Genomic DNA, 20,980 nt, shown 5'->3' with positions numbered 1-20,980 from the left:
AACATGTTTCACATATTTCTGTGTCCCTGTACATGACTAGCAATATGTTTCACATTTCATTAAAATATTGTGTTTGTCTGTATTATTTCAGTGACCTTGTGTGTGGTTATCAACCTGTTCTGCTACTGGATATCTTTTCTCGTTGAAAAAATTCAGAAGAAAACCAAGATGGATCATGTGGAAGTCAACTTTGACATCAGTTTCTACTTGGTGGCAGCAGCAGGAAGTGCTTCAGTGTTTGCCGTGGCATGCAACTGTTTCAGACGCTACCCCGTGCGTGAAGATGTCTCATATGAGCGCCTTAATGAATGTGATGACATGGAGTCCCTAGCTGCTCTGTATGACCAGCAGATAGCCCCACCCCACAATGCCTCCCCACCACCATATTCTCCGTCCCCTGACACACCATCATCAGGGGTGACACCCACCCCACGGTTGTCAGCTGCCTCGGAGTCTCTCAGTGTTTAACATGAAACCAGTCTCAGTGATGTGCTAGGTATCGGTAATACACTGAATGAAGCATTACAGTGTTGCACTGGCTACAACCAGCACACATTCATACTTACTTATGAAGACAAAGCATATATTGTAAGAGGGTTTGGGTGGAAATACTACAGGATTTTTATGAATTGGTCACACAATGAGTGAATATTATATTTTTAAAAATAAAAATCAGGATTGTACAGTAACTTCAAAAAATGTCACTTTAATGAAGCATGCATTGACAATGAATAACTCTGATCTGTATATAGAAGTCACCAAAGTAACCTTGGCATGCCGATGTTCCATTATTCTGATAATCAGAGCAAATGATTTGCAACAATTCATGTCCTCTCTGTCAGGCAGAAAGATACAAGTGGTTACAACTTGCTTTCAAAGCACATGTCAGATGGCAACTCAAAAGCAGACGACACTGTCATCTTTTTAGGTAGGGGTCAAGTTCATTCGCCAAAACGTAAGGCTAATGAAGGTGACATCATTAATAACAATGATTGCAACAAAGATTCAACCTGTCATCGTGATAAAAGAAGAGAGTCAAGCTGTTTAATGATAATTGGTTTCATGATTTTCACTGTCTGCAAATCAAAAACGATCTGAAAGGGAGACTTCAAATGTTTTTGCAAAATGTGTTTTTTTGTTGTTTTTGTTTGGTTGGTTTGGTTTTTTGTCTTCTTATTTTTGTTCTCTCTTTTTTCTTTTTTTTTTCTGGGGGGAGATGTGTTTATTGCAGAGGACAGTGGGGTATAGTACAGTACCAACGTACCAAAAAAATTCATTGCTGTAAGTACACTGTGTCGGCAGTTTGAAAAGTGAGTGGAAACTCTGAATGAACATCTGTGATTTAATATGCTAGTGTTTTAGGTGAAACAAATAAACAAGAGAGATCATTATTTATTGTTTTAGTTAAGTATTTAGAAAATTGCTCTTCTGACTGTTATCGTTATCTTGTTTTAGAGGTTCATATAATTTGGGGAGGAAACCTCTTTTCTGTACAAATCCCTGAAGACTTATGAAAACTGTTTCAATGGGAGACATGTTAAATTTCTTGTCCTTTTGTATAACATCAGTACGTCTGATCATGCTGATCTGAAACATTGTTTATATAAGTGCTTTTCTTGATGCACACTATTTATATCTATATGTATGGTGCCATATCCAGCATATATAATACAGCACCCTGTAATACAGTACTGTAGATATATATATAATACAGTACATACAGTACACTTTATGAAGACATACGTTTTCACCCTTGTACCCTGAAGGTAGCAATATGTTTCATTTTGCCCTGTTTGTTCTAGCGAAATGTATCCTTTGTTGGGCAATATGTCATGTACTGTCTTCTGTTAAGGCCATATTGCCTATAACAATATATATGTTACTGTTGTCTACACAGGGCAGTATCACCGCCACCACAGTTGATGCATTCCTTATATGGACTGAACTGTGTATATATTCTGTATATTCTGAGGTACATACGGTTTACCAATCCCAGTGAAGTGTGATAATATGTATGCACATTATATGTGTTCGGACTGATGAACTTGTTGAATACCTGGAAAATTCTAACCCACAAGTTGTTGTATTGTTTATTGTTGGTTGTGATCAAATGATCATACATTATCTTGTTTATAGAATTATATTTTCATATGATGTATTCAACAGAATCTCTTTTGCAAGATTAAGACCTTATGATCTGGTTACCATGGCAACACCCACTTAACGACAATGCATGTAATGAAACACTGTCTGTAATGTGAGGATATGTTTGACAATCAGATGTGTGAAAAATCAACACTTTTCATTCCGAGGCTCCAACTTGCTGTCCCAACACATGTACATGAATTAGTTTATGTCTGTTTGAAGGCGAAAACCACTGCTGCTTTGTAAACAGTTGGATCTTTGAATTACTTAAAGGTCATACAGATAATTGCTCATCTAACTCTAAACCAGAGAGTCAGTTTCAATAAAATTGATTTTTAAATTTAAATTATTTATTTGGATATTATTTATAGGTTGTATTTGATAAATGGAAAAACAGATTTTTTCTCCAGATCCACCATAATAAATAAATATACAGTTAAAACCTGATTTACTGGGTGTATAAAACTGAATTTACCTCCTTTTTGTCCATCTTAACCTTACCAAATGTAAATGTTTCTTTGATGTTGAATTATTAATTAAGTATCAGAGGTCATACATGTGCATCAATGCAGTGTCATTAAATGATAAAGGATATCACAATATAGCGTTATGACATCCCTAGTTATAACAAGCCATTATATGCCAGGTGTGTTCCAAGACTTCCACTTCCATTATCTGTGTGTTACAGGAGCAAGTGCCAAACCCTCAACTAGCAACACCAACTATGTCCTGCTTTAAAACTGTTTCTATTCTTTCTATTTAAAAGTTAATTCTTAGTTTGGAACCCATAAAGGTCCAGTTTAGAGTTGATCTTCAGTAACCCATACTTGTAAGAGGCAACAGGGTGCTGACTTGGTTGACACATGCCATCAGTTCCCAATTGGTCAGATCGATGCTAATGTTGTTGATCACTGGATTGTCTGGTCCAGACTTAATTATTTACAGACTGCTGCCATATAGCTGGAATAAATAATCGCTGAGTGCTGCATAAAACTATACTCTCTCATTCATTCACAGAATTCCAAAAGTTCACGATTGATCAAGGACTCAATAGTTGCAGCACAGTTTTGTGTTGAATGATGCTGTAAAATCATAGTGTTTTTAAGCGTAGGTTGTAATGCACTAGCTCTTCTTGTATTTCTGTAAAGTGGATCCTGAAATGATTGTTCCGATCTACCTCACATTATGTACCTGCTACACTAATACTACAGTTGATATTTCTGCAAGACTAAACAAGTCGACAATGGCCTACCTTCCATCATCTGTGTGAAACCACTATGACTTTGACTGTTGTTAATTTGTAAAGCTTTCTCTGCCATCTGTTTGTTTAAACTTTGTATTTCTCATTCTCAGTCTCATTCACAACCTAGGTCTCAGTAAACAAACTGTTTTTCTATAAATACTTCCTCATACAGACCGTAGTAAACAGACCCATCCTTTGTCTCAATAAACAGACTGACCCCAGATCTCCTTAACCAGAGCCTCGCCAGGTCTACAGAGACACGCCCAAATCCTTGAGAATAGCCTCAGCTTACATCTCTGGATACACCTCTCGAGGTTTAAGCACACACACCTACTCTGTGAACAGTGATGTTGACAGTGTGAACAGTGATGTTGACAATGTGAACAGTGACGTTGACAATGTAAACAGTGATGTTGACATGACATGTAGGATGTAATGTGTGTGTCCTAACCCAGATGATCACCCCAGAATTTCCCTTGTTAACAGTTCTGTATGAATAATTTGTGACTGCTCATTTAGAAATGAAAATAGCAAAATAAAGCGTCAAAGTTCCTATCTGCCTTACATATGTACATACCTAAACAGTCTAGTATGTCAGCAATGGCCCTCACTGTACTGATCCACTTTCGCATCTTATTTTCTTTTTACGGTTTTTACTACTATCCGACTATTGAAGCACAGTGTCATCTGAATGACAAATGTTATGCCATGACGACATGATTGTCATGTCAACATCTTTATTGTTATCAGGGTGTTGTCCATTGTTGACGTGACAGATCTGAAATGAATGGAGGTCTGTGTAGAAATGTATATATTTGTTAAATCTGAAACTACACTTATTATGAATTGTTATCAATATTCAAGACATAAGGAATAAATTTTATATCAGAGATTGCATTGCATATACTTATTGCTTCTTTGGGGAATCAACAGCAGCAGGTTCCTGTCACCAATTGTGTGTCTTTGTAGTAGGATGATGTTTACCTTGCTAATCTGACTGTCTATTAGATCACTAGCTACAACATGGATGTTAATACCCCTGTATCAGATCCCAGCCAATAACTTGGGTGTAAATATATACCACAGTCTCCAACATGGTTGTAAGTACCTGTGTCCAGACCACACGCACCAACATGGTTGTAAATACCTCTGTACAGACCAGTCTCCAAGATGGTTGTATATACCCGTGTAGCGGCCACAGGCTCAAACATGGTTGTAAATACCTGTGTACAGACCACAGGCTCCAACACTGTTGTAAATACTGTGTATGAGCCCACAGGCTCCAATACTGAAGGAAATACCAGTGTAGGACCCAAGGCTCCATAGGCCCAACAAAATGTTTAATTCATTTACAAATATATTTAAATGGAGTTCCCCATGATGATAATAATCAAAAGATAATTTACTAACTAACGTGAACTTCTGTACACAGGAACATGCTGTACTCAACATGCTCAATAATGAATCAGTGTAGTCACTTCCTCACTCAGTCAAAGGACCAGACAGAAAAGGCCATGTTATCCTCCAGTGTTTTCCTTGACACAGACTCCGTTGTTTTCATGCTCTTTTGCTATATGCACATACCTATTCAAAGCATCGAAAGTCTTCAAACAAAGTTGCTTCCCTTTGGCAATCCGGCTACCTCCCGTCATGTGTTCAAATCCAAACTATACCATGATATGTCATCGGGTTTATCACAAACATGCAGCTCTGATGATGTAACTCAAATACTTCTCAAAAGCGGCATAAAACCAAACTGACCCTTTCGTACAATGTTTAAACCATTGCTATGCTGCGTGTCACATTCATCTCTAATGTAGTACTCGTACTGAAACACTAGCTTTCTCCAAAATAGAAGCTAACCTTATATTGAGAGAGATAGTAAAAATCCTCAGCCACTTAGTCCATACAAAATTGTCAAATAGAACCTGATACTTGTTAATGTTTTCTCAAGGAAGTGACTTGTGAAATAAAGTTTGCCTGTAAGCAGGTGGACTTACCTAATCAGGATATAGGAGGATAGACAATACAATGCCTGTCGTTAGATTGTAAGAGACTATTGTGATGTTAATAGTTATACAAGTGCTGGGGTGAATCTGTAGTAACTTTCTGGAGGGAGACTTTATAATGTTGTAGACTATCCCTGCTTTCTGTAAGCATCTTACGTGATATAGCTTGAAACAAGAGAAACTACACATAGATTAAAACATGTTTCTACAACATTTACACGACTGTAATAAAATCATTTTTACCACATGGTGAATAAATCTACTTTCACTTCTCAGTGGCATATTGTGGATTCGGAACAGTACTGAAACTAGTTTGTATCAAGATGTGGTATGAATAGGTAGTTATTTTGAACTTCAATTCTTTGAGCCCAAATAGAATATACTCATCCTAACTAGCCCTTAACCTGGGATACATTAGATTTTAGCAATCGTGATAGTTCACCGCTGAAAATGCGGCAACAACTTCCGACCCGCTCTGTGCGTAATTTCCACCGAGCGAGTGTTTACACAAATATAGGTCTTCCGTTCATCCATAATAAAATATCAGCACCTTAGAGTAACATATTGTTACATTATAGAATCGACAATAAATGTAAAGAGCCACGTCGGTAGACATAACATGGTTCTCGTAGAAAGAATGTATTTCCGCTTTCGATAATTTGGCAATCATCGTTGGGTTTGGTCCGTTTATTCGCATCTTCCGCGCACTCAATCACCGATATGGATTTGGCGGGAACTACCGAACATACCCGAAGAGCTCCTTCCGGTTTCCAAAGATAACTCTGCAAAGGATATGAGAAAGATTGGTGACAGAAGAAAGATTTAGAGGTATATTGATTTGGACCGTTGCTTAGATACGTAACCTGATATTTTATTTGTGATTACGATTGCTAATACACGAATCTGGTTATTGACTATAATATTTTGCGAACTGAGCTGTCATTGTTTGAAGTCTGGGTCGGATAAACATCGGCGACTCCATGAGAAAGGATCTGTCAAGACTAACGCTTTGGAATCGTTCCAACCATTAGGCCACAGGATTTCATAGTGTAACAGCTGACCCTGAAATATATAATATGCATTAGTTTAATATCCTTTTATTAGGTAAATGTCACAGGTTTCAACGAGATGTTACAATAACCAACACACTCGTAGGTTCTTCCTTTTGTTTTGATGATGTGATGCTTACACATACATTGTGCTGTACAAATTTAATAACACAGATTCAACGTGGTCGATATTTGGTTGGTTAGTAAAGATTGTCAAGCATGCAGATATATTGGAGTGTTTCAAACAAGCCCAAATAGTGACACTAGACAGATGAAAGGACATGAACATCTGCCTACCCAAGTTGCACTTTGCTGTCACTTTAAACAGTTAATCCAGTCTCCATTTATCTGACTACTGGCCTTATCACACGCTTTTGTGGGTAACAAAGTGAATAAACGGAATTTAGTCTCAATTGTTTGGTCCAACATCATCATTATTCTGACAATTTACCATACAACAGACGTCAGATTAACAAGACTTGACTGTGTAATGTCTCATTATATTTATTCAGTATAACCCCAATAAAGGCCAAGAAGAACCCATGAAATGTCTTTAAAACAAGAAACAGTTACTACAATAGGCCATAAAATGTTCAACTCAAATTCAGCATGCCCAAGGACACTCCTGAAAAGCCTGAAAATTTTAGTACTAGCCTGCTCTTTGCTTTATCATGTTTATTGTATAACAAGATAGTGTCATTACAACTTGTTTGGTCCAGATTGTTTTGAATAACAAGTTAAGCTGATATTTAAAATGTATGTTAAATTTTCTTAGGTCAGTTGTTACTTTTTAAGTTGTTGTGAAGCCATCACAGACATCAACAACTTTCACTTATGAAATAAGTAGCAAAGTCATCAGTAATAGATTTAGTCTTGCAGAAACCTGCTCAGCCCACAGTACTCACTGAAGTTATCTAAAAATCCTTTGTAATGTAAATTTGGTGGTCTTTTTTGTTTGTTTTTAATGTTAGTGATTAGCTTTGACATGTTTTTGTGATTATCTCCCTTACATTACTTGCGGTCTGTCTAGGTGTCACATGGGGACATGTTTATGAGAGAGCAAACATATGAATTGTATCTCATTTTTGGATGACTACGCCTTCTTAATGTATCTTTAATTTGTTTCGCGTAACAATATTTTTCCATGACTACGCCCTCTTAATGCATCAAATGTAGATTGGGGTTGCAACAAACATTGAATACCTTGCAGACATCAACATGTTGAGTTCACTTACAACCTTTCCCTCGGAAGCTTCATTATACCAACCATCACTTCATTCTCTGCGAACAACACAATCGTATATATGAACAGTACACCGCTAGTCCGTGGCTACTGAAAATATTAATTGGTCTAATTGATGCAAAAAAATAGGTTTTAAAAATAATAAGTAAATGGAAACAACACATCCAAAATATGATAATGATTTATATATAGACACAATGAAAGATAAAGATAAAACCTTTGTGTAGAAAACCCCATCATGGTCACTGAAGCACTCTAAACTTTAAGAACAAAGCATGGCACGGTTAGAAATGTTCCCAGTGATGAGGTTTTTGTAAAGAAACAAAATTTTGATGTTTCCAGGTATGCATCAGTAGACTACCAAAAATGCCAAGTTCACGGAGTTCAGGGAGAACTCGTAGCCGTGAGTCAACGTCAAGAAGAAGTCGTTCAAGTAACCGATCACGCCCACGTCATAGTGATGGCCAGAGTCGCCCTCGACGTCATTCACACTGTAATTTCAAACATCGTGAACGGAACTTTGCAGGTGCAGTTTGTAACATGATAACTATTGTAATTCTCTGTGTGGCCTTGGCGGAACCCAAATGGGTGGCTATCTACAATGGACTTTGTAGCCTGATCCAGAGACCAAGGGGTGGATTGCACTTCTTGGGTGCTTTCCAGTTTTTCTACAGTGGACATTTTATAGCCCCAGGCATATATCCAGATGAAGGTTCAAGTGTTTTATATCAGTATGGGCCAAGTGTGCTGGATGGTAAGTCTCAATCCTGGGTGAAGATTCCTGTGATTTAACCAGTCATTTAAAACACATTTTGATGATAGTGGAATTGATCTTACATGTTTTAGTATTATACGTGTTCGAGTAAGGAAATGGTAAAAAGTGATAGTAAGTGCTGATGCTGTGATAGGAGACTATGAACATCACCAGAGAACTATGAAAGTATGTTAAGTGTGCAAAGACCATTCAGTTTTCATTGTTGAATGGCAAATTATAACAAAAGTTTAAAAGGCATGTTGAACTTTTTATGAAATACCGAAAGAAACACTAAGTGCATTTGTTTCAATGTTGACTTAAATTGCATGCCAGAAACAGATCTATACATTCACTCTGTTTGTTGGGGTCTGTATCATTCACTCTAACTCTAAGTCATATTCAACTGAATAGGTGTCAGTTTGTGAATGGGGATTATGTCTTTGTAGTTTCTGTATAATGTGACTACATATTCCATACAGTGGTAGCCTCCTGCTGGTTTTCTTTGGTAATCTCAAGTGACCAAGAAGTGGCATCATATTTAGCATGTCTTAGAAAGGGATGGCGATGTTCAATGCAGTGTTATGATGCAATACATTTACCTTTAAATTTGTGTTTATGAAAACTTTAAGAAGGTACACAATTTGTCAGCCAAGGCAGTTTGTTCTGTACTGCTGTTCTTTTAATGTGTTTCCCCAGTGATGGCCAACTGTGTGACCACAAAAGCGGTGATGGTGTTCAAGTGGGTCATAGCTGCCTCCTGTGTTGCCGTCATCTGTAGCCTCATTGCCTTCCTGTTGGATTTAACCGGGCCCACACAGAGAACCTTCCGCATGTTGCATCGCAACGCCATCTTCAGCATTCTGACAGGTACCCATTGCATGACTCAACACAAAAGGAGATGCACATCATACCATCTCGCTAAAATAACACCTTATTTCTTGATATCACAAAGATATTAGATTGTCCCATTACAGATAATGTCAGAATGGCCTGACTGTGACTGATCGCCAGTGATTGGTGAATAAATCAGTTGAAATGCATATTTCTCGTTGACATCCATTTCAGACGTTGCTCTGAAAACTACTTTTGCTACTGTATAGTTTATCATAGACTTTCACAGAGGTAAGCTGCAAATCTGCATAAATTACACAAATATTTGGGTGGTGTATTGGGTACAAGTAGATTTAATCTTACATGTGAATAGATAAAATAACTGTGGTATGTTGAGAGGTTCTATTTCAACACAACACAGACTGGGGTAGAATAGGCCTTCAGCATGCTTGCCATTAAAGGCGACTGTGCTTGTCATAAGAGGCGACTAACAGGATCGGGTGGTTGGGCCCGCTGACTTGGTTGACACATGTCATCGGTTCTCAGTTGCGCATATCGATGATCATGTTGATCACTGGATTGTCTGGTCCAGACTCGATTATTTACAGACCGCCGCCATATAGCTGGAATATTGCTGAGTGCGGTGTGAAACTAAACTCACTCGCTCTATGTCAACACATGAACGTGGCAACTTGCAGTCATTCTTTTTGTTTCTTATTTAAGAGGTCAAACATAAATAACCAACCTTTAACCTTTATTGTATTTTTACAATTAGTGGAAACTGGTAAAATACCAAACTGAAGTTTAGTCAGGTAGGTACAACTTGCTTGGTTCCTCAAAGGAAAATTAGAATGCCCTATATTTCAGATGAACACAAACTCAATGACCCAAAAAGTTATTTGTAGGTTTGCTTGCAAATGTTGTTGAGCTACAAATGTTTTGTAGATCCGGACCAAGGTCAGTATGGTGACTTGGTTGACTGCATATTACCGAGTTGATCGATGCTCATGATGTCAATCACTGTATTGGTCAAGGCATTATTTGCTGACCACCATCACATACCTAGAGGGAGTGAATGGGTAGAATAGTGGTTAGAGCGTACACTCGTCATGCCAAACACCCACATGGGGTACAGTGTCTGAAGTCTATTTCTGGTGACCCCCCACCTTAATATTGCTGAAACATTGCTGGAATATTGCTAGTTGTGGCACAAAACTCACTCACTCACTCACTCTCATAGCTCGAATACTAGTATGATAAACTATACATATGGAAATTAATTAAGCAACACCAAATTCAAAGACACATAAAAACTTAACAAAGTTTAACGAAGTAATTTTGATGATTGATTATTCAATATTGATGTATTGACATACAGCATGAGCTTTTCATGGGTTGATATGACGCGCGTGAAGCTTGCACAGCGCACGTGCATTGCTTTAACCTCAACTTTCGAAAAATGCACTTTTTCCCTGGGGTGTTTACAAGCGCAGGTTGTCGATTGCATTTTTTTTTTCATTCATTTCAATGTCATGGCACGTAGGAAATTATCAGAGGCCACTCGTTGGCAAATAATCGGCATGAGGAATGCTGGTATGTCTCTAAGACAAATCGGGACTCAAATCGGACGACATCATTCCATAATTTCAAAACTTTTGAAAAAATACCGGGCCACTAATGAAGTTAAAGACCTGCCTAGACCAGGAAGACCCAGGAAGACCACAGTCCGGGAGGACAGAGCTTTACTGAGACTTGTACGGCGCAGGTCCTTCGACTCGAGCTCTCGGTTGAGACAGGAGTGGCTTCCAGGGAGACCCATCTCAAACAGGACTGTTCGGAATCGTCTGAAAGCTGCAGGATACCGGGCAAGGAGGCCAATCAAGCGACCCAGACTGTCTCCAGCCCATAAGGCAGCCCGACTGGCCTGGTGTAATGACCGTTTGCACTGGAACATTGCCTCTTGGAGGAAGGTCCATTTCTCAGATGAGAGCCGGTTCTTGCTGCACATGGTGGACGGTCGTACTCGGGTCTGGAGGCAGAGGAACACAGCAATGGCTCCACGGAACATCCAGGAGACTGTGGCCTTTGGGGGAGGTTCCGTTATGGTATGGGGGTGCATTTCCATGAACTGCAAGTTGGATATCATTACCATCCGTGGCAACCTTAACGGTGTTCGTTACCAACAGGAGGTTCTTGACAGGGCTGTGGTACCTCATTTTGAGAACCATCCTCTGGCAACGAGACCCATATTTATGGACGACAATGCTAGACCTCACAGGGCGCATGCTGTAAATGATTTTTTGCGGCAAAATGCAATTGACAGAATTCCATGGCCTGCCATGAGCCCTGACCTCAACCCCATTGAACATTTGTGGGACTTTATTGGCCGTCGTGTGAGGCAGAGAGACCCACCAGTCCATAATCTCAACGAATTGACGGCTGCCCTGCATGAGGAGTGGAACAGGATCCCCCAGAATCAGATCCGGAGACTCATCCAAGGAATGAGGAGGCGTCTGGAATCGGTGGTGCGTGCGCAGGGAGGACACACTAGATATTGATGAAAGTCGGTGTGCAGACTCTCAGATGACTGTTCTTTCTTTCCATGTGACATTTGTGTTAATACACCTGACAACAACGTCTGTGGATGAATAGTAAATTGTGTCCATTTTTTCATGAATTTAAGACAGTTTTAAGAATTTGGATTTCGTTGCAATAAAGCAAAGTTTTGATACTTTTTCCCTTTAAGTTGTTTGTCAGAGATCGTCTGTTGAATAAAAAAGTGTCAAACTATATCAACCCGGCATATTTTGATTGTCAGAACACTTCAAAGTTGCTCCAATAGAAAAAATTGGGGTGTTGCTTGATTAATTTCCAGGTGTATAGTTGAACTGCATTGTACGCATTGCACTTGAATTGTTTGTTTATTCTCTCAGTTCAGTAGGGTTTGATTCCCAACATGGGTATAGTGTGTGAAGCCCATTTCTGGAGTCCCTTGCTATAATATTGCTGGAATATTGCTAAAAGCAGCGTAAAACTAAACTCACTCACTCACTGTTCACTCTCTCGTGTCGTGTAATTTTCACCTCCTCTTGTATTGTAGTGGTGATCTGTGTGATCGTGAACATCCTGTGCTACTTCATCACGACAGAAGTACAGCAACTTCAAGGGGACAACAAGAAGGTCGAGGTTTCTTTTGATGTCAGTTTCTACCTGATCTCGGCTGCAGGAAGCGTGTCCGTGTTTGCTGTGGCATGCAACTGTCTGCGCAGATACCCTCTCCATGAAGAGCCCCGTCCTCAACCGTACCTGCTGGATGACTGTGATGACCTGCACTCTCTACTGTCTCCCTACAGTCACGATGTCTCATTTGTAGGACAACTGCCTCCACCCCCAGCCTACTCACCCAATGTCCCCTCTACAACCCCTACTGCAACTACCACCAATACACCTGCAACCACCTCAACCCCCGGGCCTGCTCCCCTTAGTGTGGTAGCTTGAAGACACACATGTCTCTGTACTGGTCACACCTTATCAATCCCAACTCCCACACTGACCCAACCTGAACCCCACTCGTACCCCTACAACTACCCACATCCTTACAGTGCCCCTGTCCACCCCAGCATAAAGTGATAGCCTGGACAGTGGATGTCTATTAGTCATATCACTTCAAATCTTCTTGGGTACAGTAGAGTAGCCTTGTGGTTTAAGCGTTGGCTGATCACACTGAAAACCGAGGATCAAATCCACACAGGAGTAAAATATGTAAAACCCATTTCCCACCATGATATTGTGGAATATTGCTAAAAGCACCATAAAACCATACTCACTCTCTCAAAACCCTATTCTTAACTTGCATGTTAAACCAACCAAACCCCAACCCTGCCCAACACATCTATACCGCTCACCCCAACTTAGCATTGGTGCCGTCCCGTCACCCTCCAACTCTGAGCCAACATCTGGGTCCATACTAACTTGGCACTTCTGAAAAGACCAACAGTGTATATCCCTTACCCATGGGGCATACCTCAGTTTGTAGTAGTCTGCGACATGTGTATCAGTGTTAGTATTGTCCATAACATTACACAGACCCCAACCCACCCAGCTTCCTCTCGTCACAGAGGTTTCTATTTTCACTGTGATTCTCTGTGAAAGAACTATGTATGTCTTGCTGAAGACAGGTGTCAGCAAGTAGTGACACAGACCACGCCTATTTTTATTCCATCTGTTGTGTAGACTTGATATTTATGACATGGACATTTTGTCTGGAGGTGGTAGACGATGATGTGTGATATTGTCATGTCATAGAAGATTATCGTGTCAAAGAAGATTGTCACGTCAGAGAGGCCATATGGGATCATTCTGTCAAAGGTGGATTGTCTTGTCACAGAACTTATGAATGGAGTTCTATATTGGAATGTCTTGTAGCATATGCAGTATGTGATTGTCTTGTCATAGAGGACTTTCTTGTCACACAGGGCTTTTCGGATTGTCTAGTCACAGAGTCTGTGGGATTAACTTGTGACAAAGGCTTGATTGGATTGTCTTGATTGGAGGCAGTGTGATTTTCTTGTCATTGAGAACTGTTGTGTCACAAAAGCTATACATTGTTTTGTGACAGAGACTATGTGAAACAGTCTTTTCAGCATGTATTGCTTGACTGTCAAGGGCACTATGTACATGGTATATGCAGAATATTATATTCATGATTAGTGTTGTGTTGCATATAGATTTCTGTTTTATTTGTGTTTGTGAGTGCAAGAATGTAAACTATATGTGTGAGAACATGTATATGCACAGTTTGAACATGGTGTTCTGCTGAGTGCTGTGGGTCTGCACACAGGCAAACTGTAGTGTAAATGGGGTTGCGCAGCATAGAGAGCATGACAAGTCTACTTATATGCGAGCGAATCGAGCAAAGGTTGGCAACATACTTCCCTCGCTTCTGAACAAAAATATTTTTCAGGTCAAAATTGCCACCATCAAAGGTACACTCCTATTTCTTCATTTGGTTGTGCTCTCAGATTTCCTGCCCCACGGTTTAATGATTTCTCATGTGAAATATGTTTTAATCAACATTTTAAGCACCACTCGTGGTGTTCAGATCATTCTTCGCCTCCATTACACCTGCCAGCTTCCGGTCAAATGAAGCGACGGAACAAGAATAAGAGGAAATTAAGAAGAAATACCATATTGCTTAATTTTATCATGAATCTGTTGGAGTTTATATGTCTTTTCTGTCGTTGCTATTGTTAGAATGTTCGTAACATTTATTCTACATAAAACACTTCTGGTGTAGTGGACGAATGAAGCAGGGGAGGTAACTGTAAGTATTCCACATGCAATAATACCTTCCTGTTCCTTCACTCCATTGAACCGGAAGCTGGACGGGGAAATGGAGTCGAAGAACGGTCTGATATACCATGAGTTGAGATTAAAATGTTGAATAAAGTACACATAACATGAGTAATTGTTCAGCATGGGATGGAAATGTGAGAGCACAACCCAGTGAAGAACTGGATGAGTACCTTTGATGGTAACAATATTTTATTTTGACATGAAATTTTTTTTCCAAACCAAAGCGAGCAAAGTACGTTGCCAACCATGCTCCTGGTCAATTTGTCTATGCTGCACAACCCATTTGCGCTTCAGTTTGCCTGTGGTTTACAAGAGGCTTGCTACTTTGTCACTGTAACATTGAAATATTTATCATCACTGTTTTTAGTCCGACGTTGAATCATGTTAACTGTATGATTGACATAATAATCATACATGATTATGATTTAAGAAAGGTATCACGATCATTGTAAAATAATGACTAGAGTTATTTCCCTTTGACTGTCTGTCTTGCCCCTGATTCAGAAACAATATCTGAATAATGCACTAAAGCCCATAAGTTGAGTGTCTGGTTGTCATTTTTATCAGTTTTAGAACTGTCTTTGGCTATTTGATGTAGAAAAAATAGGTTGTGTTAAGTCATTTAATTGAGATGAGGTGAGCTGATTGGCTAGATGTTGTTGTCCCAGTGATGTCAACTTGCATTATATGTGTACATGTGAAGTATTTATTACTTCTGTTTAAATAGAAACTTGAGTGATGATTCAGGGGACAATTGAGTATTATATTTTTTAATTAAGATAGTAGGATCTGGTAGTCAGACTCACTGACTGTAAATGTATGTCATTGTATCTGGGTAGATAGATGCTTCTTATTTCAGTCGCTGGATTGACAGTCTACCTTTGATTATTCACACTGCTGTCATACAGCTCCAATATTTATGTGTGCATTGTTTAAAAAAAAAAAAAAATAAGATTATTAAGATCACTGTAGGTTTGTCATAAGTATATGTGGGTCTCTGGGCAAACAGTGCCATTGCTGTAGACATGATAAACATCAGGGCCTTGTACCTTGCTCCTGGGTGACTAAAATGATAAGAGTGCAGAAAGTTTACAAAGTTAAGCTGAATGTGGTATGGGTGATCAGATGATTAAGGTGCTTTAGGGAGCAGTGGTGTAGGTCCTGCAAGCTCCAATGATCCTCATACTGTGGTTCGAGTTTGTTGTCATTGTGATCTTGTAAGAATCATGCTTTTACTGCTTGCATGCTTAAAGATTAATAAATATGATTCATTTCATGATTTGGCTGCATCTACCTGTATGTATGACCATTTGTGATATATTTTCGTCATGGCATTTATCAATATTCAGTTATTGATATATTTTCACTGTACTACCTAAGTGCGGCTTGTTTTTAAAATAAAACCATTAACAGCAAATTTGGTGTATTTCTTGTATGTTACTGAGCAAGTGAGTTTAGTTTTTATGCTGCTTTAGGTTTAACAATATTTTAGCACTATCAGGGTGGGAGACACCAGGAATGAACATCTCATATTGTACCCATGTGGGGAATCGAACCAATTTCTTCAGCATGACCAGCAAACACTTGAACAACAAGGCGATCTCCACTACTTCTTGTGTGTTAATGGTCCATCATTCATGATGGATCATATTTCTGTGCTCTGTAAGACATGACACTATGCTTGTCTGCCTGTGGGGATTCTCAAAAAGTACAGGTGTTCTAACCCATTTGTGATCCACATTACAGTAACAGGCTTATAGGAACAGGGGATTTGTGAGAAAGACTGAATGTAGATAACATGAATCCATCTGGCAGTCATGTGATGTAGGTCGAAAGATCACATGAGGATACAAACAGTCATTATTATTTATTATTATAAGATATTTATATTGCACATATTCAGGAACTAGTACATGCTCAAGCCACTGGAGTGTTCTACTGATCGACCAATGTATCTTTACTAGCTTATTTTTAACCAACTCAACTCCCTGGAGAGTATTCAACTCATGAAGCATTGTTCTTTTACCTGCATAGGGTTGTGTACTGTACATAGCTGTTGTGACAGCACTGAAAGAGCCTACAGGTACATGTAAGCTCCAAGGGTTTTACAGGGCCTTGTCTGTGGACAAATGACTAGTTCAAAGACGTGTTGTGTGGACCTGGTACTGGTTGAAAGATCGTGTGACTCGTCTTTGCCATCCACATGGTTATGTGACTGGTTGAAGCATCAGTTTTTTCAAGTCTGTGTCGTGTGACTGATTGAAAGATCATGTGACTTCAGATGTTGATCCATTCACCGTCATGGCTTCGTTTTACCAATATTACAGACAATCCTCTGACTTGTGTGACAAGCTGTCCACGTCATCCTGTATGACGTCACACAATCCAAAACGTAATCGATTATGACCACCTTCAGAGGAGAATGAAGATGTAATGCCATGTGTAGTCATGGATGTAATATTCTCGGTCTGATAACACCAAGACAGATTTAACCAAAGTTAGTGTCAGAAAATGTCTAGACCATCCTAAACAAAACCCATACCCTGTGGTATTGTAGGAAATCTTTTCGAAACGGTTATCTTCAGTGTCAGAGTGGAAAGATCGCGTGGTCTAGTGGTTGTCTAGCCACATTGTTAACCGTCTCACAGATCCCTGAGGCTTGCAGGGGCTCGGATTTGTATCCATGACAGCTTCCTTGTGGCCCCAACATATTTGTGGTTATTGTAAGAAGCAATGTCAGACTTGGACAATAAGACTTCGTGACTTGTTTGACTCCTGCGTCACCTGACGGCAGTGAACGGTGCTCATGATATCGACCAATGGTTTGCAGCTCCATTTTCAGTTATCTGACCAAGGTCAAATAACCTGAGTAGTGCAACACTAATCAACCAGCAGACAAACTGATCACGTGAATAATTTTTTTACGGATCACATAACTTTGGTTGGACCAAACCTGGCTGAGCAATACGTGGAAGTTACTGTGTAACGTTTATCAGGCACGGTGAGGGGCAGAGCAGCAGTGATTGCACGTTAATGGAGTAGCTACTAGTTAGAGAGCTGGGAAGCAGCCAGTGTTTATGATGGCGTCTGTCAAGTGCTGCTCGAATGTAAGTGGGCGTCTTCCTGGCAGAGGCATCACGTTCACATAGCCGACATAGCTAAGTACAGAAACACACTCTGCCGCCTGAAGGATACTGGGAGAGCAGCCAGTACGATTACATAAGAGATTACCGCTGTCGTTACTCCATGTATACCTGAACCCATCTGAAAAGCGTTGTTAGCACAGTCGTAACTGCTGTTTTAATTGGCCACACTGCAAAAAGACATTTTAGCCCTGTCGTATGACTGGAGAGTGAACAGTCTTGTCTGTGTCTTAAGACATCGATGGGTTTGAACTGTAAAGGCCTACCTAGCGCTGTTCTAACACCTGTATCGACGGTCTGAACTGTAAACGCTATCTTATCTATGTTCTAACATCTGTATTAATGGTATGAACTGTAACCTTCGTTGACAGGTTTTATGATGTACACATAGTCCTTTTCCTTGTTGAATGTTCTCGTCACGATATGGCTGAAATATTGCCGATGTGACGTTAAATATTAACTCACTCACTCACTCACTCTGAACTGTAAACGCCATCTTAAACTGTCGCAACACCTGTATCGACGGTCTGAACTGTAAATGCCATCTTATCTATGATTTAACGCCTGTATTGATGGTCTCAACGGTAAATGCTGTCTTACCTGTCGTTACACCTGTATCGACGGCCTGAACCATAAATCCATCTTGGCGCTGTCGTGACACCTGCATCTATGATCTGTATTGTAAAGGCCATGTTACCTGTGTTGTAAGTCTTGTATCGACCGACTAGGCTCCAGAAAAAAAACCAAAAATACCCAGCTGAAAGAAATACAAGAGCTGAGTTACAAAAAACAAACTGAACAAACGTCTGCCGCTGTGTTCCATATAGTTGGGTCGTGGTGAGTGGATGAGTGACTAAGGATGTGTTTAACTGACGTCGTCAATATTTCAGTGCGACGAGATCACATTTATACACGTATTGGTCGGATTCGACTTACGCCTAGCCTCTGAATATACATTATTTGATAGTAAGAATTACAGCCATTTTAAATGAAAAAGGAGCCCCATTGAGATGGGAGATTCAGTTCCTGAACCTGGGAAAATCCAGACTTGCTTCATCTAGGGCTTTAGCATTGCAGGGAGGGCTAGACTGCTGGAACATAATGCTGTTTAGCGACTGTGAGACAGACTGGGAAGAGTAACAATAAAACGAAACCGAGTTTGTTCTTTGTGAAATAACTGTTTATTTATGTACTTGCACTCTCACGTTAATGCCATCACTGTGAGCTTTCCTCTCATACTGACATGCAGTGATAATAAAGTACTGTTCCTGACTGTGTACTCGAGGCTCGCACATCCACAGATTAGTGTCTTGAACACATAAAACACGTGCTTCGTGGTGAACTATGGTCCGCGCAGCCTGTATCGTAACACTGATGTGTTGCACGTGACCACTGAACGTTCATCTGAGCGTTAAACTGTGCTCCAGTTTAGTACGATGACTGGAACTGCAATTAACTTGTAAAGAATAAATATATAGATATGTAAATATCACCACGGAGTTATGAGCCTGCCGTGGATACCGCCCTGTGGGACAGTGACCACGACTGTTTTCAAAACCTAAAGGGACGTGCGATTTTAGTTTTGTTGATATTTTAGTGGTTTACACTTGACTCGGATATACCAAGTGATCTATGATCATTTCCTCGGCTCCAGGTGCAAAAGTCGTAACCGTTGAAACTTTGTGATTTCCCTGAAACTGAGATAGTGAGTTAATATTTAATGTTAATCTCACCTGAAATCGAAAACGAATGTTTGGGGGATCGATCTACACTGCTGGGTACCACGACATACAAAGGGCAGAACCTCGCGCCAGGACAACCATGTCAAACTGGGAAACCCCACGCCTGGACAGTCGGCGTGGGAAGCTCGGAAATCTGCTCTAGAACAATCATGGGAAACTGATGAACAATCAGTCAAGGGAACAGGACAATCAAGGGAAATCCGGAAACCCGCGCAAGTACAATCATGGAAAACTCTGGAATCCCTGCCAGGACAAACATAGGCGACTCGGAGGCTCCACGTCAAGACAGCCACGGGAAACTGAGGAACTCACGCCAGGACAACCATGGATAATCGGAAACCTGCGCCTGGATAATCATGGGAAACCTGGAGCCCCACACCAGAACAAGGATGGAGTAGGTGGGAACAGGAGCACGGTGGGGTAGTAGATTGGTTGGATAGATTGGTTGAAGCCCGAGTTCGATCCCCACGTGTGTGCAATGTATGAAGCCTATTTGGTCATGTCCCCCGCCGTGATTTTGCTGGAATTTTGCTAAAGGCGGCGTAAAACTAAACACACTCACTTGAGAATACGCGAAAGGACAAGCATAATAAATGATGAACATTTCCTGGGACAAGCAATGGGTAATGAGCGAACACTCAACAGGATAATCAATGGTCAATAAGGAGCAATCCCCAGGACAAGCATTCGGTCAGGGGGAACACGCTCAATCACAAGTCGGGGCTGTGGAGCCCCACTTCTGGACAAGCAGGCGGCCACAGGCGGCTTATGTCAAGTGCATATCATTGTGTTTCAGAGTGTCTACGAGCTACGGGCAAGGATATTTAGTGTTTTTAAAAAGGCATTCTCGCGGGGCTGCAACACATGCCTTTTATGTTAGACAACTCGCCGAGCAATATGCCTGCGACGTCCGCAAATGATGATTTCATTTTCTCCCACAAATTAAAATGTTTTAAAATTTAAGAAAACTGGACCATCTGCGTTGAGATGATTGACTGCCTGCGGTGCCAAACTGTCGGAAATTACCATAAATGCTTTTTGTATGTTGTGCGTTGTGAGACTGACTTGCTGTAGCCTCTAGAACAGCCGTAAAATTAGAACTTTAAGAAGGTTATTAATAATGTCGAGGAAGGAATACATGTGCCGGCTCATGTACGTGTTATGGTTTATAGTCGTAGCGCACGGAGTTCCGGCAACGGATGCCGTTCCCGGCTACATCGTCAGTATCAGCTGCGTCGTGGTGAAGAAACAGCGTCTTTAAAGAAGCAGCAACCAGATGGTTCCCGCAATTCTTCTATCGGTTCTACATGCTACAGTTCTCAAGATTATGTATGATGATGATCTTTTCAAGTGGTTCGTGTAGAAATTTCAACCAGATGTTTTTGTTTAGCGTTAATTATGTCTTAACCGCAAGATTCTATATGTGGTCTTTGTGAGCATCCTTATGGGTGATGCTCATCAACCAA

At 40.3% G+C, this 20,980-nt stretch overlaps 2 protein-coding genes across 2 annotated transcripts in view; both read left to right on the top strand.

The window, feature by feature from the left end:
* The window catches only part of LOC137266039 (transmembrane protein 127-like), a 117,391-nt gene extending 113,112 nt beyond the window's left edge, over window positions 1-4,279 (top strand). The window contains exon 4 of the mRNA XM_067801539.1: window positions 92-4,279. Coding sequence (XP_067657640.1) covers window positions 92-468 — 377 coding nt within the window. The 3' untranslated portion in view covers window positions 469-4,279. The remainder of the gene's footprint in view (window positions 1-91) is intronic.
* Window positions 4,280-6,141: 1,862 nt separating this feature from the next.
* On the top strand, window positions 6,142-16,040 carry LOC137266038 (transmembrane protein 127-like). Its single transcript, XM_067801538.1, has 4 exons — window positions 6,142-6,225; window positions 8,032-8,443; window positions 9,140-9,310; window positions 12,375-16,040. Exons 2-4 carry the CDS (start codon window positions 8,056-8,058, stop codon window positions 12,770-12,772), a joined length of 957 nt encoding a protein of 318 aa, XP_067657639.1. The 5' UTR covers window positions 6,142-6,225; window positions 8,032-8,055; the 3' UTR covers window positions 12,773-16,040.
* Window positions 16,041-20,980: the final 4,940 nt, after the last annotated feature.

This window comes from Haliotis asinina, chromosome 15, assembly GCF_037392515.1.
Source record: "Haliotis asinina isolate JCU_RB_2024 chromosome 15, JCU_Hal_asi_v2, whole genome shotgun sequence".
Classification (NCBI taxonomy): domain Eukaryota; kingdom Metazoa; phylum Mollusca; class Gastropoda; order Lepetellida; family Haliotidae; genus Haliotis; species Haliotis asinina.
This window is presented reverse-complemented; position numbering and strand designations above follow the sequence as displayed.